This window comes from Oenanthe melanoleuca, chromosome 2 (assembly GCF_029582105.1).
Source record: "Oenanthe melanoleuca isolate GR-GAL-2019-014 chromosome 2, OMel1.0, whole genome shotgun sequence".
Classification (NCBI taxonomy): domain Eukaryota; kingdom Metazoa; phylum Chordata; class Aves; order Passeriformes; family Muscicapidae; genus Oenanthe; species Oenanthe melanoleuca.
The window spans coordinates 114,471,335-114,496,125 of NC_079335.1; the positions used below are offsets into that span (position 1 = coordinate 114,471,335).

Below are 24,791 nucleotides of genomic sequence, written 5' to 3' on the forward strand. Positions count from 1 at the left end.
TTTAAGAGTTTTAGTTGTGGAAGGGAAAAACAAGCTTGGTGGTTCTTTCTTAAGTAAGTCCATCAGAGATTCAGATTTGTTATCAAAAGTCAACATTGGCTTTTCCTGTGTCAGAGAATGTGCAATTTTTTGTGTATTTGAAAAGTTAGCTTATTTTAGTATCTGTATTTCACACTGTTCTAATGTGCTAGACCTAGGCATCCTTGTTTCTTTAGGTGGAAGATCACTTACGGAATGGGGTCCATTTGCTATGTTGACTTTTGTTCTTTTAAGAGGACCATGTTACTTTTAGACATCACTTCAAATTTCCTTAGACATTTCTCTGGCTAATGCTGATTTTCTTTCTTACTTTCACATATTCTTTTCTTTTAGTCTTAGCAACTGTGATTAATTTATCATTGTGAAAACCTTTTGTACAGTATCTTTTTGTATTTATTTCTTCCTTCTCTCTTCTGGTGTAGTTTTTGGGTTGTGTGTTAGAAGTGCCAGAAATATCAGTAAAATCTGAACACAAAAATACTGCTTGGACTTTAAGCACATTTTCTCTTTGAGCTAGAGCTTAGGTAACTGCTGCTTTTTTGGAATGGAAATGTGCATTTCTTCTCTTCTGATGGTCACGTTGCTTTTCCTATCTTGGGCTTCATTACCTGGATGGATCTGACTTGAGCCCAAGTCTTGCAAATGCATTTTCCTCAGGAAAATCAGGATAGGAATTAATGACTTAGTAACTCAAGTTCTTTCAAATGCTTAAAAGATGTTTGTATCCTAAAGTTAGACATAGAAATCAGAATATGAAAGTCTATTCCTTGGTTGCTGACTGGATGTGAAGTCAGGTAGATCTTGGAGTACAATTTTGGCTCTTGTTTTTGTCTCATCAAGAACAAGATGTGGCCAAAAATTACTTGGAAAATAATCAAGAATTACAGATACTTTTGAAATATATTGATTATATTCTCACTTACCAGTTGTTATTTCATTATATTTGTGATGCTATTCATCACTTACTGCCTTTTGGGAAGGATTGCCAAAAATCTTTAGGCATTTCTAATGACTTCTAGAATACTCAGATTCTTACTTTGCTTGAGTTCTGTGCCAGACTTGACATAGTACAGGGGCACATGGTGTGTTGCAGTGCTCCCCTGGGTCCTTACGATGTGTGACAAAACCAGATACTTGTGGTATCTCCTAAACTTTTATTAGACTGTGGAGGTTTTCTTCAAATGGGCTAGGACTTTCTTTCCTCTTTACTAGTCTTATTTTTCAAAAACTTTTGCACTTAGGAATATTGAATGACATCCTGTTCTGAAATTTAGATAAGGAAAGATGGAAATCTCTAAAATTCTAGCCAGCAGTTAGACCTCAGTCTCTGTCCAGTGCATGGAGGATCTAGAATCAAACTGGAAGTTTGAATCCTGCATCAGCTTCTGTGTTCTGTTCTTATAACTGAAAGGCATGGATTGATTAGAAACAAGAGAATAGACTTCAGATATTTGGGTTGCTTAGTATATACAGCCATGATTTTGTACACACTGCTGTTTTTCTTGTTCATGTGGGCTGGGAGAGACTTCTTGGCTGGTGCAGATCTTGGATCGAACTACCCAGTCTGTCAGTTGAATATCCTAACTTGACCAGCCACTTTTTTGGCATCTTGTGTCTTACTGGCCTTTCATCCTGTTCTGTTCTTTGCACAGAGAAAACTGCAGTTGGTTCTGACATACCAGTATTATTTTTAGCTTGAGATGTTAATCAGCTCTGGTCATGTAGCATTAATGTTACTGTGTGATTCTTTCCAACAGTATTTCTGACATCTTTTTTTCAAAAATGTAAGACTTTGTCTAAGCTATCTCTGTAGAATCTCAGAAGTTTCGAAATAAAGATAAGTTTTTGGGTAAGTTTCCAATCAGGGTATAAATATCCTACAAGGTTCTATATGTGTATGTAACAGTAAGAGATGAAATTATTAAATTTAATCATTAGGTTTTCTTGTTGGTTTTCACTGGAAGTTAAGTTGTAGTTCAGCTGCTTCCTTCAGGGGAAAGAATTTCCCGAATTCTTCTTTACTTTTATTATTAAGAAAGACATGAAGATCCAAACCCAGGCTTGAATCCCTTAGAGATGTTTGTGCAGCTTTATTTCCTGGGGCAGGGACAGCTGTTCCTTGAGTGTGCTTTCAGAAGTAGAGAGGTGTGGCTGTTAGTCTCTCTCAGAAGGGAGGACCAGTGGGTCCTGGGGTGGGCTAGATGTGGAGTAGTGAAGATTTGTTCCCAAAGGAAGTCCCAGTAGAATAATCATCCTCATTCTATATACCTGTCCATCAGACATGGCAACCACAAGGAAACTCTTTCTGTATTTTCATAGAGAATTTCAACTATAATGAGAAACTGAGATTTTTGTTGCTGTGTGAAGGCAAGGAGTTCATCTTTCCTACACAGTAGCCTTTTATGTGGCTTTGGAAGGGCAAAAGATTATAGAGGATGACCTAGTGTAAAAATATGAGTATATTTTGGTGTGGAAGGATCTTGTTGGTACAGTGTTAAAAGAATTTCCTCAAAGGGTTGACTTCAGCTGGAGAAAAGATTTGTTTTCATTTTTTGCATGAAAAATGTGAAGAAGTACCAAGAATAAGTAAATTTATTTTACTGGAATAAATAAATAGTTCTGTCTCTGTTCTTGTAAATATTTCAGTCATTCTGTAAATATCTTTTTAATTTCTGTTGCTTTTTTTTTTTTTTTTTTTTTTTGTGTTACAGGAGCTAGAGTTAATGCCAAAGACAGCAAATGGTTGACTCCTTTACACAGAGCTGTAGCATCTTGTAGTGAGGTATGTTGCTCATTTGACTATTTCATGTTAAAATAAGACATCTCAAATTATCTTCTGGCTGTTGTTCATTTTTTAAAAAGTGAAGCTACTCTGAACGTTTGGAATTGCAGAACATTTTTGCAATGGTTTTTTCTGGCCTTTTGAGGGTATGTATATATGTGCATCTATTGCTTAAGCAGTAGGGAAGGAGGAAAACTAAAACTTAGAGTTCTCAGCTTTGCTGTCTGACTTCCCTAGCAGAGGACTCTGCATGCAGTGTTTTCAAGTCCATTTTACTTCTCCTAAGGTAACCAGAATGGTTCAGCATGAGGCAAGTACAGATGAATTAAGATTTTTTACAGCACAGTCTTTGCATTACTTCATTTTTTTACATGCTTATGTGTTCAGGCATTGAAGAAATAAATGGTTTTATTAAAGGCCTGCCAGTGTCTTTTTTTTTTAAGTCATTAACTATTAGTATTGAATATCACTTTAAAATTTTTAAGTGGAATGTAGACTGTTTCTTGAAGTCTGCCAGTTATACAGTTGTGAGAGTATGATAATGCAAGAAATTACTTGGTTATTTTTTCTCTGTGGTGTTTGTCCTAATAAAAAATTTAAATGCCTGTGAAAGATCAAAACAAACAGAGAAATGCTGAGCTTGTTATGTGGAAGAGTTTATGCAAAACTATCTCCTTTGAGATCCTGCATCAAATTGATGCTCATTTCAGTAAGTTTCAAATAAAGGTTTTTATTAGTAAATTTTTGTTTGGGAAGATAGAATTGAATATTTTAGTTTTGACAAGCATTGAACTTCAAGTGTTTGATCCACGAGCTATCTAAACAAGCCTTGTTTCAGTTTTTTCTTTTGAATTCCCTGGATAAATTGCAGTATTTTGTCACTAGCATTAATAGCAAAGTTATGTTGAGATCATGTTATTCAAAAAAACAGTGTTTGAAAATGAATCTTCAAGGGCGCCTTATTCCCAAATGCTATTTGTTCTTGAGATATTTTTAGGCTGCCCCTTTGGGAGCTGACCAAAGCACCAAATGCTGCATTCTTCAGAGCTGAGAAACAATAAAAGCTCTCAACATATCAGTAATGCTTGCAGAGGAGTGCTGCAAACACACTGGGTTTAAATGATAACTTCAAGAAATGCAACCATGGTCATAGTTTTTTTTTTTTAAATATGGGAGGTTTTAAACAAAATATTAATCAGAAGCAAACAAGACAAGTAAACCAATCAGATGCTTGATAGACACTTGTCAGAATTCTCTATTTATAAACACACTGAGTCATGGGAGCCCAAATACAGGGCTGATACAGGCACTGTTTGCTAGCTGACAGACCTGTATGGGTTTAGGGTATTGGATGAAAAGCTCTAATGAAATACTGGATAATGATTTCAGTAAAACATCTGGACTCTTGAAGTAAGGAAAGCTGCCATTAAACAAGGACATTGAAACCTAAAAAATAGCTGGAATTATGGATTTAGCTGTCAGCTGCATAAGTTCAGGCAGTTTCATGTCAAGGCAGAACATTTTTATTTGTGTGTGCCTGCTGTATGTTGCAAATAAAAAAAAAAAATAATAAAAAAAAAGAAACCCCAAGTAGATTCAGTCATGAAATTCATTAATGCAAATGCACATAAAAATGAGATTCATTATTTTTATACTAATATTGTGATGCTTCTTTCTGCAAAAGGGGTAACAGCTATTCTGAAATTTCCTTGTTCTGATATGGTATTTCTTATATTTTGGTTAAAAAAGACAATTAGATAATTAGCTTTTTAAAGTACTACATCTGCTTCAGTTTCTCAGAGAAGACCTACTCAATTTTCTCATTAAATTACAAGCCTGCAATGCAGTATTTTCACTTTTGTGTTTGTTCCTATCTTCTTTTTTTATTGACAGTGTGAAAAATTTCAGCATTTTAAATATGATTTATTCTAATATAAATAGGATCAATAGTGACTTAGCATTCTGCCCATAGACCTTGCTATCGTACCACAGTGTAATTCAGAATCTCTAGTAACAATTTGTGGTAACATGTTTGAAGTTCAAAGTGGTAATCAATTATTTGTGTGCTCAGTGACTGAGTTGGCAGTCACCAAAAGCAATTAGTGAATCGTGGGAAGGTCACACAGCTGATGCAAAATGCAATATTCATCATCGTGTTGATACTGCCAACACGTTTATTTTTTTATGCATTCCATTGTGTGCGCATATTTTAATGGGATTTGTTTATCTTGCTGTAAGAATTACAATCTTATTTGTCAAATTTTCACAGCTTGTACTTCTAACAAAAGGAAATGAATAATCTTTTGAGAGGTGGGATTCAGTGCAATCTTTTAAAACAGTTTTCAGGAGTTTTGCAATAGTGTATGTTGAAACTGTTTTGTGACCGTGCATTTGTGATTCTCTAAATGTACATTTAATAATCTCAACTTTGCCATTCGTAGACTTAGACAGTTGAAAAATTTTGCTCGGCAGATTGATGGAAATTCATTATCAGTTCATAGTACTTCACTAATCCTTGGCTGAGGATTCCACTAATGGAAGAAATCCTAGGAAGGTTATTAAACTTTGGAAATCAGTTGGAATGACAAAATAATTTTCCTTGTGGCTTAAGGAACTGGATAAAAGACCTGGAAATGGTGGATTTGGTTAAATTATTCAATTCCTTGAGAAAATCCACAAGTTTGGATTTACAACAAAGTACAAATCCTAAAGTGTCCCAATGATTATGTTTGCAAATGAATAAATTGTAAAGAGTTTTTTTGCACTCTGCTGTCCTTAAATCCAAAGCTGTCATTTCTGATCTTTACTAAGAGGCTTGGTTTTTTTGTTAACTCTTCCAGGATGCTGTTCAGGTGTTGTTAAAGCATTCAGCAGATGTCAATGCTCGTGATAAAAACTGGCAGACACCCCTCCACATAGCAGCTGCAAACAAAGCTGTGAAGTGTGCTGAAGCTTTGGTGCCTCTCCTAAGCAATGTAAATGTGTCTGATCGAGCAGGCAGAACTGCATTGCATCATGCAGCCTTCAGTGGACATGTTGAGGTAAAAGTTAATTTTCTTGTCTTCCACTCGTCATTCTCTCCCTTGCAGATGTTTTTGATGTTTCATTTTTGAGTTTAAAACCATTTCTCTTCCATTCCCTCAAAAATCCTCAACCCCTATTTTGTATTTGAATTTGTTTTCCATATGCAACTCTACGCAGAAAAGTTGTGGAAAATAAATGTTACATCGTTTAATTGAAAGTTTATACACTAAAAGTGTTCACTTTTCTTGTGACAGAAGCAAATTTGTCAAATTAAGTGGAGTTAAATTAGTAAATTCAAAATGGAAAAGCCAGGTTATCTTTCTGTTCAGTAAATAGTGAACATAGGGAGTATGTTGTCAATGAAATTTAGAAGAAATATATGCAATAAGCTCTGACTCATTAGTCCCTTAGTAATAACCTGAAGATTTAAGAGATTTCATGGCTTTGCAATATTTAACTAAGAAGTGTTTTTGTTGACATCAAGTTTTGTGTTCCTTACAGTCACTTCATTGTGACAGCTAGTTTTTTCAAACTTATGGAATATTCAAAACCCAACACATTTAAATCCTTTGAAAAGGCATAAGTGTTCATTTTCTTCCATGGCTTTCTCTGTTGAAGCAAAGTTTTTTCAATTATGAATAGAAGATTTCTGTTGTTTTTCTTTATCTCAGATGGTCAGCTTACTGTTGTCTAGAGGGGCCAATATTAATGCATTTGACAAGAAAGACAGACGAGCTATACATTGGGCAGCATATATGGGTATGTACATATTTCAGTTGGTTAATACTGTAGTAATAAAAAAATGTCTCATGTTTAGTGGTTTGACATATTTCTAGGAAAAAGTATTTTCATTGTAAGCTTGAGGTCATCTGTGTCTGCCAAAAAACATTAATAGTATAGCTCAAATTGCCTTGTAAATGTGTATTTGTGGTGAGGAAAGTCAAATTGTTGGAAAAAGAAAAGTAAGGTAAGTAGTTTTGTTCTTTAAAAAGGAGGAGCTGTGTTCTTCAGTCAGCCAGTCTAGTTACAGGTGAAAAATTTTGCAGAAATGCTAAATAAAAAGTAAGCAGTTAATAAAAGGGGCACCTGAAACAGAGGATCATAACATCATCCTTGGGGATTGTATTTTCAAAGAATATTTCATCTCTGAAACTAAAAATTCTTGCCTCACCATTCTTATGCCAGGAGTGGATAATTATTGTCCTCATGGTCTTGATCAGTGCCCTGGCAATACTGAAACAGTAGTGTTCTTCCTTGCCTTTTATCAGACTTGAAAAGAATGGAATGTGCCATTCAATTACAAAGTGATCATCACAGCAGTAATACTCTTAATTTAATATTTGAAGCTGGGTGAGATTGCACTTATATCAGTACTTAAAAACCCTGGAAGTTAAGAAAAATCTTCATTATTGATCTAATGTTCTGTCAATATTTTGCATTAGTGTTTTTAATGTGCTTATATCTGCAAAGCAATGTCTGTGACAGTCTGTCCAGCCACCTTATTGAATGCGGTTATTTGCAAAATTTTGTTGAATGAAACTTGTACATGAAATTTCAGAGAACTGACAAGTGTCAATGAGAGGCCAAAGACACCTTCTGTCTTGTGCTTGCCTACATGAGAGAATTCTTTTGTTTTGCAGATAAGCTGCATTTATTGCAATTTTAATCAGTGCTATTTTGTAGGCTTTTTACAGGGAACTGTCTCAATGAACAGTGTTTGGGCAGAAAAAAAAGTAATTTAACTGATGTCAATCTACCTAAATTTCCTTGTAGACAATAGTGAAGAAAAAGCTTTTGAAAGTCTTCAATTAAAGTAAAAATAATTATGGCGTTCTCTCTCACAATTTAGAGCCATTGTACATTGCTCCAATTGTTTGGAGAAAACCTTAAAAACTTTTCCACTGTGTAAAACTGACCATAAAATAAAGAAGTCATGCTTTTCGTCACTCTACTATAAATAACTTTCTAGGGTTATATCCATTGTTTTGCTTCCTTCCTGCTTTTCCCCCGGCTCCATTGCTGTCCAGCTGCAAAGCTGCAGCTGAAATGGGTTTTCAATCCTGTGTGCTGGTGTTGCCCTCACTGGTGCACAGGGATGTCTCTGCAGCACTTCTCACATCGAGTACCTTGCTCTTCTGTTTGAGAATCTTCCACTGATTGCTGTTTGCCTTTTCAATGCAGGTCAGGGGTTTTTTTTTGGCTTTTTATCTTCTCTTTGAAGTTTTTTCCGCCACTGCTCTGTTCACTGTCTCTACTCCTTTCACTACTTTCTATATCTTCTGTACTTCTGTCTCTCTTGTAGGGCTTATTTTAATTCTTATCCCCATTGCATTTGGGTCAATAGATGAGTATTGTGTTTGCATTTCCCTTTTCCTTCATTCTTACTATATTCCTGCTATACTATATATGAGGCAATTAAGAAGTGAAATATTATTGCAGCACTTCACATCACACTGGTAAAGACTTAGGGTTTTGGTTGGTATAGCTAGATGAAATGGTGTTTTGTGTGCTGTTGGGCACACAGCATAAAATAAGTATCACAGTGTCTGAATGTTTATAAAAATAGCTTTGTCTGTACTCCTTTGGGTAGGTACTTCCTATTCAAACTTTTGCAAGTTCTCTTAACTGCTTAAAAAACACACTCTTTGTGAAGCACCTAAACTGAAAGCTGGATTTGATATTTTTTACTTAGATGTCTGACTGGATAAGTATAAACTTAAGTATTCAGTGTGCCCCTCACCACTTCTTTTAACTAAGGAAAGGGTGTCACTTGAAAGGTAAAATAAAGAGTCTCACATGTGTCTGTATGGGTCATTTAAAAAGGTAAAGCAGTATAAGTAGTATAGCAGTAAAGAGTATATTGTGGTCTGTTAAAGTCATGTATTTCTTTATTCTGCAGTCTTTGTCATGACTATCCACATGCTTTCAGTGATGAGTTGTTTGGCAGTTAAATTAACAACAGAGCAAGAATAACAGATATTTGGTTACCCCACTTTCATGGCTTCTTAGCAGACAGTGTCACAAGTGACTACAAGCAGAGGAGGAGCATGGAAGGGGAAACTTATTGCCCTTAGCAGCAGGGGTGGATGTTGGTGTTGGGGTCCCTGGCCTAAAGCTGGCAGTGAGAGTACTGCCCACCACTTCAGGGTGGGCTCCCTGCCCTCTCTTCTCTTTTCCACCTGGACCTTCCCCCATGTCCTGCCTTCCTCATTATCCCAACTCTCCTTCCATTGTCTTAGGAGAGCAGTTGATGCTTTTAAATTACTGCAGTTCCTCAAAGACCATCTGAGTCAGTCTTGAAAATGCAGTTTTACTAAATCCTGTATGATATGGCTTAACATTTTAAATGCTTTGTGGGTAAAGGGAGTTGCATTGGGGGGATATATTTTTGTGTAAAAGTAGAATATTCTTTTCATGTGTGCATCAATTTTTCAACGTTTCTGCCTGGGATTTAAAAGTATTAATGGAATTGGGTGACGGTGGAAGATTGATAGTCTCATTGTCTCTCAAGTTGTTAACACAAATTTGTGGTAAATATTTAATAATCACGAAGTTACTTGCTTCTAGTTCTCAAGTCTTCAAAAAAACCCTTTCTTTTTAAGCAGGATTGTGTATTGAGTAAACAAATTTATTTTTACAGTGTAAATGTTATGATTGTTGGGTGGGGTTTTTGGAGATGATTATTTTATGTTGCTTTTATAGTTCATAATAAGATTAGAGAAACAAGAACAATTCTTTGTTTTCCTTGTTAGGTACAAAGGAATAATGTCTTGATCATGTTACAACAATTGTAGAATTAAGTTTGAAAGCCTGTACTGATTAATAAAATATGAAGCTTCATTTTATTTTTCTTTATTATTTTAGGTCATATTGAAGTTGTGAAATTACTCGTGACCCATACAGCTGAAGTGACATGCAAAGACAAGAAATCATATACACCCTTACATGCTGCAGCATCTAGTGGGATGATTAGTGTAGTCAAATATCTTCTGGATCTTGGAGTTGATGTAAGGAAAAGTACAATTAAATAGGAAATATTTTTTTGATTGTTTAAAATGCTCTTGTTAGTACTGTAGCCCACTGTTTATTTAGGAACAGGTTAGGATATAGTGAAAGTATGTAAAGTGAGATCTCTGGAAATGCTACTTTGTCTTTTCTAAATCCACATTTCTGCATTAAAAGAAAACCTTAAAAGCATTGCAGATTTTGCACAATAATTTGAAAAGAAATGTGTATTTAGTAAGTCTTTTTGTTTATTTGATATTTCTTGCTTTTAATTCATTGGACTGGAAGTCAGGAAATGGGAATTCCGATCCTAGCTTTGCCACACAATAATTTTTGAAGTGCAGGAAATTAAATGCTTTTGCCTCACTTGGTAAAATATACATGGAACTGAATTCCTACATGACATAAATTTTAGATAATAGTAAAAATTGTGACAAACTTCAATAGTGCAGTGAGGCCATATTAATACTGAAATGCAAAATAAATTAAAAGGTTCTACAGTATCTGCCTGTAGAAAATGTGTTAACAGTAAACTGTGAAACTGTGTAAGGTATCTACATTGTGAATCACAATCTCAGTCTTGCAAGGCTGGAGATTGCAATTCAAGCTCTATATTGAGAAGTAGATCAGAATTCAGTGTCATGTTGTGTACAAGAAATCCTGTTTCTGTATGTGCACACACACACACAAAGACTTTTTGACCTCTGTTTTTAATGAAAACTTGCAATGCTGTTTTATAGAGATCTGTGCTATGCTTTGTGTGTAGCATCTGTGCAAATTGCCACAGTTGATATTTTTGACATGTGTGGGTTCTCTTTAAGTTGCATACAGGAAACTGCTGGGGAGACAATTGGAGGAGGTTGACTTGCTTGTAAAGCAATCATACTCTTCCCCAGGACATAGATCTCAATCAAAATGCTATATCCAAAACTTACTTTTAATTTCTGCTTTTGAAGAGTTCCAAAATATAATCTCATGACATGAAATTTTTATTTTGTTAGAATTAAATGCTACATTAAGTACAGCTTTTTGCCTACTAAATAATCTTGGAGTTTTTTTCTCTTCTAGATGAATGAGCCAAATGCCTATGGAAATACTCCTCTCCATGTAGCTTGTTACAATGGGCAAGATGTTGTAGTGAATGAACTCATAGACTGTGGTGCTAATGTCAATCAAGTGAATGAGAAGGGGTTTACACCTTTGCACTTTGCTGCTGCATCGACACATGGAGCATTGTGTTTAGAGCTCTTGGTCTGCAATGGAGCAGATGTAAATATAAAGGTAAGTGTATCCAAAGCCATCCATTCACCCTTGAAAATGCTGTGCATCTTTATCAGAGGTAGTGTTTTCAAAAATACTTGTTTTGATAACATGGAGAGGTTCCCACTGATAGATGGGGTATTTGTTTGGAAAGTGCTACAGTAAAAGTGAGCCAGTATGTCACCTCAAGAAACTTGATCTGAATCTGGAAATCTCAATGGGATATATTACATAGCCCAAAAGGATGAAGAAAAATGACAGTATTGTCTGGTCAATCTCAATTACATTTAAATGTCAGAATTCTGTATGCTTTGTTTTCCATAGTCTAGCCATATAAGTAAGAGCAAATAATTTGAAAAAAAAATGCAAAAGTACATGTTTTTCTTACAAATAAGTAATATGAGGAAAATCAAGGATATTTCAGGGAAATATATATGACCTGGATAATTGCTGGAGCAGTTGAAGAGGTGATAATGTGTGATCTTAGGATCTAATCAGTCAGGAAGATTTGGGAAGAGTGTGTTAAAAATACAAATTTAGATAGATCAGGCCAATGGAGAGTCTTAAACAGCTGGTGTATTAATTACTCCTGCAAAATTGTGTGAGTAGAGTCAATATACATTTTATATCTCTATTTCATCATAAGTCTTGGACTACAGAATATTCCTTAGAATCCAGCCTTATTGAAGGTAGAAGTTAAAACAAGCAAGCTTCAAAGGAAACTATAACCTATACCTTCTAGTTTCTTTCTGGTTTGTATTATGTTGGTTTTTACTCTAGTAATGAAAACTTAACTGTGTTCAGAAATATTTAGAGGCAGTGTCTGGTGTCTTGCCAGGTTTTAGCTGAGGGTAGTGGGAAATGGTTGTATGGAATGAAGAGTCCAAGGTTCCTTATGACAAAATATCTGGTTGCCTGAACTGTAGTATGAAGAGAATTACCTGTTGCTTAATTTCTTGAAAAAATAAATGAAAAAGAAATCTGCTTAATGGGTTCATGCTTGAATTTCAGCACAATCTGTGCAGGAGGTGAATGTTAAAGTAGCTGACATTTCTGTTAAAAACCTTGGGATTTGTGGTTCACTTCACGTAAGGCAGTGATTTTTTTACAGTGATTCAAGCTGATTGTCAGCTAACTAATTCCAAAATACAATTTTATATCTATGGTTAGTACAAAGCTCATAGCCAACTGAAAATTTGGGAGTAGTTTAAAAATAAGCTCTTTGATGTGGAAAAATGCTAAACGTATGTTCCTACTCACTGTTACATATATTTAGATGTGCAGCTCGTTTAATGAAAATGTACATAACTCAGTTGTGGAAAAAATCATCACCAAAGTGCCCTGCAGAAGTAAGGAGCTGTGTTACAGCGTTTATTGCCAACTTGTCCTAAAATATCCAGGTCACAGTCCATTTATTTTTGTTGCCAGCTTTCTGCTCTGCATAATGTCCCAGGGTGCATATGACTGAGTGTTCAGTGTTGCAGGGCTGGCTGACTTTTGTCCTACATTTTTGAAACATAATTTTTCAGTAGAGTGTGGTCTGCCATGTAAATAATCCCACAATGTTAAATACACTAATGATTATATTTGTATATTACTCACACAAATAAGAATGAAGGAGAGCTTATAGCACCTTCCAGTACCTGAAGGGGGCCTACAGAAGAGCTGGAGAGGGACTTAGTGCAAGGGCATGGAGTGATAGGATATGGAGGAAAAGGCTTCAGACTTTGAGGGTAGGGTTAGATTAGGTATTAGTAAGAAATTCTTTACTGTAAGGGTGGTGAGGCACTGGAACAGGTTATCCAGAGAAGCTGTGGGTGGCCCATCCCTGAAAGTGTTCAATGCCAGGTTGGATGGGGCTTTGAGCTACTTAGTCAAGTGGAATCTACTCATGCTAGAAGGGTTGGAACTAGGTGATCTTTAAGGTCCCTTTGAACCCAAACTCTTCTGTGATGCTGTGACAAATATTAACACAACAAGAATTACTGTTCTTCTAAATGCAGGGCTGCAAGGTTTTGTGATTTTGTGCATATTTCTGATGTAGAATAAAGAAGTGGGAAGGGCTCCATTTCAGAAACAGCATTAGCTTTAGCAATGGGCTGGTTGTAAATAAAATGTGTTGATTCTGTATGTATCAAAATTCTTAAGGGCAAAATTAAGCAGGTAGGGCTGCGTAGGGATTTTAAGCAATTATAGCTTGAAAATCATTTATCCCTGGTTTCCTCATCCAGGTGTTTCTATTGTAATTCTGTTAGTAGCATTTCTGTGGATTTATACCAGTATGACTGAATTTGTACCTGAAGGCGTGAACAGCCTTACTTTGGGTATGAAAACTTAGCACTTGCACTGTGGAAAACTGCAAGAACTGAGACAAAAGAAAATAATTTCTAAGTCAACTTCTACTTCCCTGGAAAGGCCTATAAAGATAAATCTTGGATTTAATCATGAGAGTGATCCCTAAAAAAACCCCAGAATATGTTGTGTAACAAAGAATGAATTGTGGATTTAAAATGAGATGAGATTAGGGTGTTCTTACTAAATATTTATTGAAACCAAGCCTGTTCATTTTCCAAATAGTGAGGCTGGAGTTCAAAGTATTTTTTTAAATGGCTACAAGATCTATCTTTCATCATAATTATATTGCTTGTGTAGGCTGATTCAATCATCCTGCCATGTGCAACTGTTCCTGTGATGTTAGAGGTAAGAGAGTGTATATGGATGGTAATCTAGATGCAGACTTGACAGTCCTATTAACTCGCTTCCTGCTGTGGATGACTTAGTGGGGAGAGCAAGGGGGAAGCACTCTTATTCTTGATGGCAGATAGAGGGGAAGTTCTTATGCATCTGTGAGTGCTGGCCTCATCTCAAGAAGGGATTATGTAGCAGAAGATAATAGAACAGTAGAAATATGTTATATGCTTTTTATCACCTCTGGACATAACTTCCTATTTGTTTTCATAGCCTTGTCAGTATCCACTGTAGAACAGTGAATCTTATTAAGTATTGCTCATTACTGCAGCACTCCCTCCTCAATATTCAGGATTTCCATGCATGGAAGAACACATTGAAATGAGCATGTAATGGGACAGTATTAATTGTTTTATGGACCCCATTGCTGCTTGAAAATTCAGTGACCTAAATAGAAAAAGTTTTTTACTTCCATTGATGGTACAAGAACATGAGAATTTTCGCTAGGGGGGAGATTTCATTCAGAGGAATGCTGTGACGTGATAGACCCACATTTCCTCTCCCTCAGTGAAGCTCAGTAGTCTGACTACAGTTAATATGTGAGTAATCACTCAATAAGACACCTTGTGCTGTATATTATATAGCAATTACTGTTCATAGCAAATTTGCTATGATCTTTGTATTTTGTGGATGTATTTACTCTAATGATAGGGAAGATTTGGGTGATTTCTTTCCTGTTACCACATTTAGCTGAGTTTCAGTGAAGACAACAAAAGTTATCATTAGCCCATATCTGTCTTGTCATGTGCTGTGATTCTGCCTGGTCTCATTAAATCACACAGCTGTAGTTAGCTTGATATTTAGAGAGAAGACCTTAAAGACATAAAGAAAGGGAAATGGAAGCAAAGTTTAGAAGATATCTCCCTGCTTCTGTAGTCCAGTCTCCTGGCATCTCAAGAAATACTGTGATTTGCTAATAGGGCCTTCATATTTCACTGCTACTGGTTCTAGTCCTATATATCCTTTTTTAGTGATAGTGTCTTAGAAGGGAATTCTGAATGCAGTTCAGCTTCAAGGTAGGAATTGTCTTCATTTAATGTTTTACCTATTCTATGTTTATATGTTGATAGACAATTGCATGTTGTGTTATTCCTGGGCTGGAAAGGAGCCTGAGACTGTTAAGACATGAGAGAGGCACTCCCATAAAATCAATTTTCTTAGAAATCTATGTTAAGTGCATTTTTAAGTAAATTTGAACAAAGTAAATCTAAACATCTCTTACTGATTGTACTATGCTTTTTCAGTTGTAAGTGGAAAACTATTCTGTAGATTATTTTGCTATTTTTTACAAGATCTTACTGAATTTTTCTCAGGGTTCTCAGTTAACTACAGTCTTCTTTTGTTTCTAATTTTGTCACCTTAGGTTATTCCTCTGTTTTTGTAAAGTGTATTATTAGATCTATTGTTTTTCAGCTCAATTTTTTCCTCTTCATTAGCCTTCCTTTGATTTATCTTGTCTAAACCAGCAAGACTGTAGTCTACTTTTATCTGAGCCCTGAAATTCTTCCCTCTGTTACTTCAGTAAGCCTATTTTACATGTTATTTTTTCTTTAAATTAATAGATTCTATAGATTCTTCAGGTTAAAAAAGGATAAAAGTGAGGGGGAAAAAGTCACCAGATGTCTAACAGTTGTTTGAAAGCAATTGGACAGAGGCTGTTAATGATTGGATAAAGAGGTGAGAACTAAACTGTAGGGAGAAAGATGAAAGAGAACTGGAGCATAGAGGCTGCCTGTGGAAGTTGTCACTTATGGTGTGCTTATTTTGCTTTTTCTTAAGAACTCCAATGACAGTTAAAATTGATTGTCTAATTCGTCAAGAGGATTCCAACCCAATTTTCTTGGTTTTTTACATCTGCTATGGATATGTGGATGTTGTCTTTTTGATTATTTATGGTCAAAGAAATCTGGAAGATCTGGAGATAACTTGGCTTTCCTTATCAAGTATTTTATTTCTTTCAGTCTAGGTCTGAGAAGACACTATTTCACATAATTGCGTTGTTATGCTGCTCAGGGCAGTGACACAATGAAAAATTCCATATACATCCCTCAAAGGGTCTCCAGCAGACTTTCAGTATCATGTCCATAGAACCATGTCTATTTGGAGCCAAAGGGAGAGTAAAGATGGGAAGACACTTTTGCATGTCACCAGCAGTTTGTGATGTTTCAGTACATATGTTCATATCATATATTCCTCTGCAATCTTTGTCTAATTTAACTTTGTATTTTGTGAACATCTCATACTCTTCAAAGCCATTGTTGAGAACATACATGTGGGATGCATGTGCATTTATCAAAAGATCCTTTGATTTTCTGTGTTTTGTTTGCAATTTTTTGAGTGCATGTGTAAGAACATTTTTCTTCAATAAAACTTTCCCATTACCTCTAATAAGTACAAGTGGAAAATTGTTCCAAAGTAATAGCAACAGAAAAAGTAGGTTTGTAAGTGCATTGAGACTGAGCTGTTAAAAACTGGAGCTTCCTTATGCGTTACTGTTGGCCTGCTTCGAGAGTGTCTTTACTGGGTGAATGACTAAGTGCACATTTAAGATGTGCATTTCAAATATAGAGTAATGTATAGTACCTAGTAGGGTTTAATAGTTCTATCCTAGGATTACTTGTGGTTTATGATAAATTGCTTACAACCATCACTTTACAAAAATTCCCAGGAAACGCATAAGCTTTGTAATGTGTTGTCTTCTATTACAATGTGTAAACCTTTCTAGTAAATACAGCTACTTTCTTTCAAGAAAAAAAATGTAAATCATTGTTTTGTTTCAGCCTTGGGAAGGGAAGGAGTTTAACCTAGGCTTGTTTCTGAAATTGTGTGCTGTCATCATCCTCTTGAGAGTTTTTATCTTAAGGACATAAGTGTGAGTGAGTGGGTATCCCTGAGTTGTCACTTGCAGCTGGAAGAGTGACTAAGGGAAGCTCTTGTGAAAAGCTTGCCATGTCATGCTGACTTGTCATTGCCAGAATCTGTCTGGCAAAAGGACATAGAAATGATTTAAAGGATGGAATATAGACAGAAAAGAAGAAATGTCCTTTTTGGTTTTTGGGGGTTTTTTTTTGTCAGTTCTGATTAATTGCTGTTACTGGCCATTAGTAAACATGGGATTTATTTTTTTCTTTTCCAGAGTAAAGATGGGAAAACACCTTTGCACATGACAGCAATCCATGGTAGATTTTCAAGATCCCAAACCATCATTCAAAATGGTAATAAGGGAGAGGGAGTATTTTTTTCATCAGCTTTCCAGTTTGGTTGTTTTCATCCTCTTGTATTGGTAATAACATGCTGAGTCAGACATACTGGGTACATGTCCATCCAGTGTCCAGTAATAATGGTGGAGTCTGGCATATCTGTTTATAAAGTTTGATAAGTTACACTGGTGAATCATTTATTTTTCAGAATGCAGGAAAATATATATATATATTTGTTTTCCATAACCCAAGTTGTAGAGTGTTTGTTACATAATAAAATGTTTTTCCCAACTACTGAAATATATATAGGTTTTAAATCCAAACTAGTCAATCACTGACAATAACATTGCTTGAATGACCATCAGTGCTATTTTTCTAATAAAGTATTTGTGTGCCTACATATACCCTTACTAAGTAATCCTCTTTATTATAGGAGCTGAAATAGACTGTGAAGATAAGAATGGAAATACCCCTTTGCACATAGCAGCTAGATATGGCCATGAGCTATTAATCAACACTCTGATTACGAGTGGTGCTGACACTGCAAAGTAGGTAACTTTACTGACGTGAATGAAAGCTGACATAGTTTAGAAGTGTATTTATTAGGTTAACAGAACTCGTACAATTTTTACTATCATCAACTTGCAATAGGAAATACTTTATTATCTTGTATTGTACTTGTAAGTAGCTAGTCAGTATATCACAATTTGTACCAAAACAAAGAGAAATGGAGTTTTCTGTAATGTATTTGAAGTAAAAGCTCTGAAAGTTTTAATAGGCTGTTGCACTGATAATGCATGCTGATAGCTTGGAAGGAAGTGTTTAAGATGTGAAGTTAGCTCAGTATTCTAATTAGGTGATTTGCTGAAGCCATGCATGTGCACTTTGGCACACAATCATGTTTGTTTTATTTTAATTGTAATGAAACTGTGATACCTGATTATGGTGTATCTTAGGCGGGGTATACATGGGATGTTTCCTCTCCATTTGGCAGCATTAAGTGGATTTTCAGACTGCTGCAGAAAGCTCCTCTCATCAGGTAGGATACTCTCTTAAATTCTTACAAGGTACTTTTTACTTCATTTTTTATTTCACAGAATAGCTTTTAATTAAATCTTATCTTAGTGATACATAAAAATCCTTCTAGTTTACTAGTACCTTGGGGCCAATGCTTGTTTTTTAATGGACAGTCCATAGTTAAAGTGAATGTGAACTTTCGCAGACATAAGTTTAAAAAATTCATCCAAATTTTAATGATACATTTATCATTTCTTTAATATTGTGTTTGTGCATTTCAAGTTGGCCATAGAGGTGGGATGACTGGTTTAGACCATAATGAAACCTTAGGAGAAAGACTGATAATCTTTTTTATTGCTTCATGGAGCATCCAGTTTCTAATCCATGATGTCTTTAGCTTAAAACAGATCAGTCTTTTCCTGTCTATTCCTGTACTGGGCACCTAATAGCTCTGACGACTCTGTGGACTGATATATTAAGAAACTGTTGCATTGGTATTGTGTTGTTCATCAAATGCAATGCAAACTGCACTTTCCTTTTGATGTTTGACTTTTCCCTGAAGATGTGGATGTTGGAAGGTCATTACTTCTCTTATTGGCCAGAATCGTACGTGAATTATGAGCTCTTTGAACCATTGCAATTCTGAGAAAGTTAATTTATCCAAATGAAGCTTCTGGAACAGAAGAGGAATAAGAATAAACTAAATGGTTCTGTATTGATCTGAAGAGACATTTAATGTTTTTTGAAAACAGATAAGTGGGGAGGAGAGAGTTAGGGAAAAGAGTAAGAAGGTGTTTCTCCAGCTTTATGCTGTTTGTTAGGGAAGCCTGGGAGAAGAACTGGAGGATTATAACTAAAGTTACGTACTGGTAAGGCTTTTTATTTACTGTCCTGCCATGGGCAAACTAACAAGGATTGACTTCAGGAAAGAACTGTCCAGTGCTTGGTGATATTTAAATTAGATGTGTGCAAAATGAGGGATAGTGGCTCTTTCTCCTTCCTGCACATGCTGTGGAGCTGGCTGTGCTATTACTGGAGGTTCAGTATGGCAAAGGAAATCATGTGGAGGACTTGCAAGTGGTTTCTGTGGCTTTTACACAAACTGAGGAAACTTGGATGCAAATCTAGCCTGGAGCAGATAAGGACTTGAAGAGTCAGCCTTCAGGCTAGAAAGACTAGATACTGCTTAGAGCTTTTAGGATGTGCTCTTGGTGTGGGGATTGGTACATGCAGAGTATGTGTCCTTTTGGGACTGGGAGATGTCTCTTTCATGTAAATTAAAGATCTCTGGTTTTTAAATTTGTTAATATTCATGTGCAAATCTTAACAAAATGTCACCAATCTGCCTTGTTCCAGTACTGAATGACTTTCAAGTAGTTAGTGATGGTAGACAAACAACTTAGGGATGTGGAAAGGCATCAAAGGCTATTCTTTAAACCAAACTAGTAAACTCTCCTAAATTATTTGCTATAGAGCATTCACTATTGAAATGGGGTAAGAGCATGGTGGTGAATACAAAACCTGTTTTAGGGGATATTGAGTAGGAAAACAGTCTTGAAATAATAGTGTTCTTGAATAACAGGTCTTGTATTGCTCATTATCTATTGTTGTTGAACAGTTCTTAAAAGGAAAAAAGAAAAGCCAGCATTCCCAGGTACCTCAGCTGCAGATCTAGTAAATAAGTTACATTACACAAGAGCAAAACTCTTATGAGGGCATAGTAATTTTCTCAAACCAAAAACGTAGCTTTGAAACCTGATTTAGATAGTAATCTTTCTGTCAAAATATATGGTTAGATATGGAATTACACTGTAAAAGCTTGTGATCTTGGATTTGAAGTTCCACAGCTAAGCCTTTTCAGAAGGAGAAAACTACAGTGTTCTATAAAGAGCTCCTTTGTAATTAACTGCTATTTGCAGCCATCACTCCAACTCAATAAATTTCTTTCTTTGAGACTAAGTCACTAAACTCAGGGATAAAATTTAAGTAGCTCCTATATTTTATAATCCTGACATCCCCAAAAATTAATAATCTCTCCACAACGAAATTCTAGCCTATTCTTAAATTTTCATATAACTTATATTCAGTAGTAAATGGCACTGAAATATTAGCAGGTAAATAGAATAAGAACACAGCCTCAGTGCAGCTATTTTTCTTTTACCTTACCCCTTTCAGTTTTATTTAAATGCCTGTTTTTCAAAACATTGTAAATAGCAAGGGCATGTTTCAAATTAAGTAATTTTTAATGCTTGAGTGCTCTTTTGCAAATAGCTGTTAAGTTTGCTTAGCAAGCATTTCTCTTAACAGCAGATGACAGCAGTTTTGTGAAAGGTGATGCTACATACTGATTTTACAAAATATTTGCTTTGTAGGTTTTGACATTGACACACCAGATGACTTTGGCAGGACTTGTCTTCATGCAGCTGCAGCTGGAGGGTGTGTAAAAAAACACTCATGCTTTCATATTCAGTGTTCCTTTTTCAATTGCTGATCATTCTTGTTCTTTTTTTTCTATTATCTCCTCTCTATTTTTCCTGCTCTCTCCCCTTGGAACTTCTGTAAACATGAAAATAATTTCAAGATGAATTCCATCTGCAAACAATAAATTAATTAACTGTTCAGCTTAATAAGTCGTTGCTGGAGTACAGTGTCCAAGTATCATCAGTCTTACCTTAGCTTTATGTTTGGGGATGAACTGATTCCTTTTGTTTTTAAATTCCCATGGATGAGGATAAAATTTTAAGAATTTTCAGCATTCATGATGGTATGCCCACCTCAGATCACTGTGGGACATGAGATAGATAACAGCAACTTTGGGAAATTTGTTTTTACCAAATCCATAAATAAAAGGTCAGTCTAAATAAACTAAAAGCAATAATTAAATTCCAGAGTATAGGTGGATGAAGTAGTCAGAACTACTTGCTCATCACTTGAGTTGTGATCCATATTGATTATTGTTATTGTATTGTAGGTTTTCTATAGCAGCTACTCAAAATTGCCTGGAAGAATTGGGTAATAAATTTCATGATACACTTTGTGGGACACAAGAACTCCATGATATTGATATTTTCATTTTTCTGTTTGAATGTTGTTTTAAGTAATACTGTTAAGTAATCATTCTAAGTCGAAAGTACTTGCTAGATACATCCTTGTTGCAAGTGATAAAGGTTAAAAAATGCTATCTTTTCATATAAAAGCCAAGTAATTTGTGACACATTCCCTCACTCATCTCCAGTTTAGGAAAGTTACCAAAAATAGTGTTTAAACAATGAACAATACAGTACATCTATTATGATGATCATATTTTATTGAAAATTGATTACACTAAAAAGTAAAATATATATTTTTAACTTACATTTGGTCTTAAAAATATGCAGTAAAATCTTGCCTCTGTGCTGGAATCCTGGTAGCAAAAGCATGTGACATGCAGATGTTATTGTTTGTTTGTTTATAAGATTGAATTTTTAATTGAATTAGGTTCATGTTTATGTGCTTTATGCATGCCATTTGGTATCAATTAAATTTAAATATCTGATCTTGAAATAATTTATATTCTTTATTGGTTTGGTCCAGAAATTATGGAATCTATTTTACATACAGAAATGTATATACCAAAAATTCCACATTATAGTTCAGTTCCATTAAAACTAACATATGAGATGTACCTGTGTAGCAGTTCTGATATTTGTAGAGGCCAATATTAGGAAATAACTTTTGCAATCACAAGTAATAGTGTATTAATTTAATAGGAATTTGGAGTGCCTAAATCTTCTGCTAAATACTGGTGCAGACTTCAACAAAAAGGACAGATTTGGAAGGTAAGATATTCCAAATTTTTATATTGGAAAGGTCTGTTAAAAGTATTGCAGTGGCAGCTTATTGATATGTGTCCAAGTCTGTGTTCCAGTTTAAATGTTTTTTTAATGATATGATGTCTCTAATAAACTATGTTTCAGCATATGTTCTCAAAAGTCACAAACATATTTTGTAATCCTGTTTTGTTAGGTAGGTGTTTAGTCTTGTTTTTAAAGACTGAATTTTCCATTCAACTGTAATTTTGTGGACCTTTTTTTCTTTTAACATGGATCTAATGTGTTTAAATTGCTGTCATCAAAGGACATTACTAATGTTTTCCAAATAATGTATTAGTCAAATCTATAAATCTGTGGCTATTTCTAAGCTCTTTTATTAAAATACCCAGTATTTTATTATAACTGCTTCACCTTTTTCCTTTCTTGATATCCATCCCTTTCTGTTTCCCTGTTTGAGCTCTGAATTCTTTTGGAATGACAATTTCTATTTTTAGTATAGGATTATTTAAGTTTAGATGGCAGGATCAGTACTCATGTATAATCTCACATCACACAATGGAAAATATTATTTTCTGGGGTGTGAAAAGCAGGAGCAGGACTTAAATACAACTTTGGACCCATAACTTTTTCTTTGCTTTAAATTCCACTTCCATTATTTCCTGAGAAAGGAACAACTCTCTGTCACAACTTTTGTCATTGAAAGTTGGGGTTTCCTTTTGGTTTGGTTTGGATTTTGGTTTAACATCCATGTTGTATAGAACAATTTTTTCAGCAGATGGAAAATATTAGTTTAAAATGGAGAGAAATGGGAAAAAGACATTTTAAGGGAGAGGAAAGAGCCTGTCTCCTCAAAGTCAAGATATTTATAGCAGCAGTCTCTTTTTAAAAATAGAAAATGGAATTCTGAGTCATATTGGTCTTTTTAAAATTTTAGCTAAACTGGCATATTTAGAGATTTTTTATGTATTTGAAGGTGGGATGAGTTTTCTCTGAGATTATACATCAATACTAATATTTCAGTTTTGTTTCAAGAAGTCAAGGTATATTAGTGCCTCTTCTATATCAGTATAGATAAAAATAAATAATAATGTTTTTCTCTCTTAGACAAAATTGTGATTTGTTTAACAAAATGTCTGTTTGTGCAATTGTCATATTTTATTTGTGCAATATTTAGTTGTTGTGCAGTTTTTTATTTGTCTATATTTTTCCACGTGGCTTAAAATTATGTAAGAGAAAATAGTATTTCTTACATAAACTGGATTTCCCTCTAAGTTTACACAAGAAAATTCACTTTAAGCTTCCTTTAATATGAAGTTTTTGCATATTTTGGCTGGCAAATAAATCTGCTTTGTATTGTTCAGCATTGTTAAGTGGTCCCTAGAAAATAGCCCCATTCTTAGTACTGTAATGATGTATTCTTCACCACAAATACTTTTTTAAAAATGTAAGGAGGATTTAAGTTTCACTTTATTTTGCTTTTTCTGTCTCTATAATATTATTTTGCTGTTATTTACCATTGTACTTTTTATTTAAATGTGTACTAAAGAACTCCACTCCATTATGCTGCTGCCAATTGTAATTATCAGTGCCTGTTTGCCCTTGTGGGATCTGGAGCTAGTGTGAATGACCTTGATGAGAGGGGTTGTACACCTCTGCACTATGCAGCTGCATCAGACACAGATGGGAAGTAAGTGGCATGCTTTATACTAAAGCCTTTCTCATTAGGAACATTTGAGCTGTGAATTTCATGTGTGTTCTGCCTTCAGATTTGCCAAATCCATTTCTTGTATGTTTAAGCATATAACTTGACAGTGGTGTGTGTGTTGTATATAAAAGATTTTATGTAAAAAAAAATGTTCAGAGGAAAAAAATTAACAACAGGGAAACGTATTGTAAAAATTGTATATCCTATAATGCAGATTTCCAAAATCAGGAATTAATTGGGAATAGAGTTCTTAATCCCATCTGCTATGTAGTGTTGAAGAAGTATCCTTTATGGGGGTTATTAAGCTAGTTGTGGGCAGTAGGGTCATCTTGCCTTAAAATCAAATTCTGATGAAGGATGGATATTATCTAGGTATTTCAATATAAGATGCTTTATCTATTTGATGTTGGAGTAAACCAGAATTGTAATGCCAAACATTACTATTTCTTGATAGTGTAAATTTTTATGATGCAGTTACACTTTTCTTAATGAAATGCATCCAGAATCTTTCATAAATCCACTGATCTCTTACATCTATTAATTTTCTAATCAAAGGTCATATTTGACATATTTGTTAATGACTTAAATGCTTACATGCAAAGTGTATATAGGTAGCATCAAAGTGATGAGTTTACTTAAGCTCCAGACATTGGATATATTGGGGAGACAAGAAGAGCATTACTTTTTGTACACACACTTACATGTGCAGGTCATGGTGTGCAGCAGGATATTCCACATTCACACTGTGGCACCTTCCCTGGGGAAAGTGCTGCTTCATGCCAAATCATCTGTTTTTAATAAAGCACCTTTTAAAGGGTGAGGCAGCAATAGGAATTAGGTGACATAGAACTTACAGATTGGGTTTTGAAGGCTAAATAAAGAACACCTGCATGGCCATTTAACTTATATATGAAGAATGTGCCTTTTTTATGTAAAGCCAAATTTCAAAATTAAATTGTCATTGCTTTTTAGAAGTAATTTCAATTCCTGCTGCAGCTTGCTGAGATAATTTTACTTTAATTGCCCTCTTACAAGTTGAGCTAGGATTAATTTTAGCTTTGCAGTTGCTCTGAAAACCTCCAAACTATAATGGTTTTTCAGATGACTTAGTTTTGCCATCTGTCTTACAAAAGGCATGAGCAGGAATGGTGATGACAATACTGCAGAGCTTTGTGAGGTAACTCAAAGCATCATCTCTG

The 24,791-nt window shown here is 35.0% G+C and overlaps 2 protein-coding genes across 3 annotated transcripts in view; one reads left to right on the top strand and one right to left on the bottom strand.

Moving 5' to 3' along the window:
* The window catches only part of ANKRD28 (ankyrin repeat domain 28), a 117,052-nt gene that overhangs the window by 73,349 nt on the left and 18,912 nt on the right, over positions 1-24,791 (top strand). For both annotated transcript variants that reach the window (XM_056483394.1, XM_056483393.1), the window contains exons 4-14: positions 2,751-2,821; positions 5,662-5,862; positions 6,517-6,604; positions 9,710-9,852; positions 10,919-11,131; positions 16,995-17,073; positions 17,492-17,606; positions 18,015-18,097; positions 20,448-20,511; positions 21,825-21,893; positions 23,434-23,574. In XM_056483394.1, coding sequence (XP_056339369.1) covers positions 2,751-2,821; positions 5,662-5,862; positions 6,517-6,604; positions 9,710-9,852; positions 10,919-11,131; positions 16,995-17,073; positions 17,492-17,606; positions 18,015-18,097; positions 20,448-20,511; positions 21,825-21,893; positions 23,434-23,574 — 1,267 coding nt within the window. The remainder of the gene's footprint in view (positions 1-2,750; positions 2,822-5,661; positions 5,863-6,516; positions 6,605-9,709; positions 9,853-10,918; positions 11,132-16,994; positions 17,074-17,491; positions 17,607-18,014; positions 18,098-20,447; positions 20,512-21,824; positions 21,894-23,433; positions 23,575-24,791) is intronic.
* BTD (biotinidase) overlaps positions 1-24,791 on the bottom strand; it is a 112,771-nt gene that overhangs the window by 51,462 nt on the left and 36,518 nt on the right. The window lies entirely within an intron of this gene.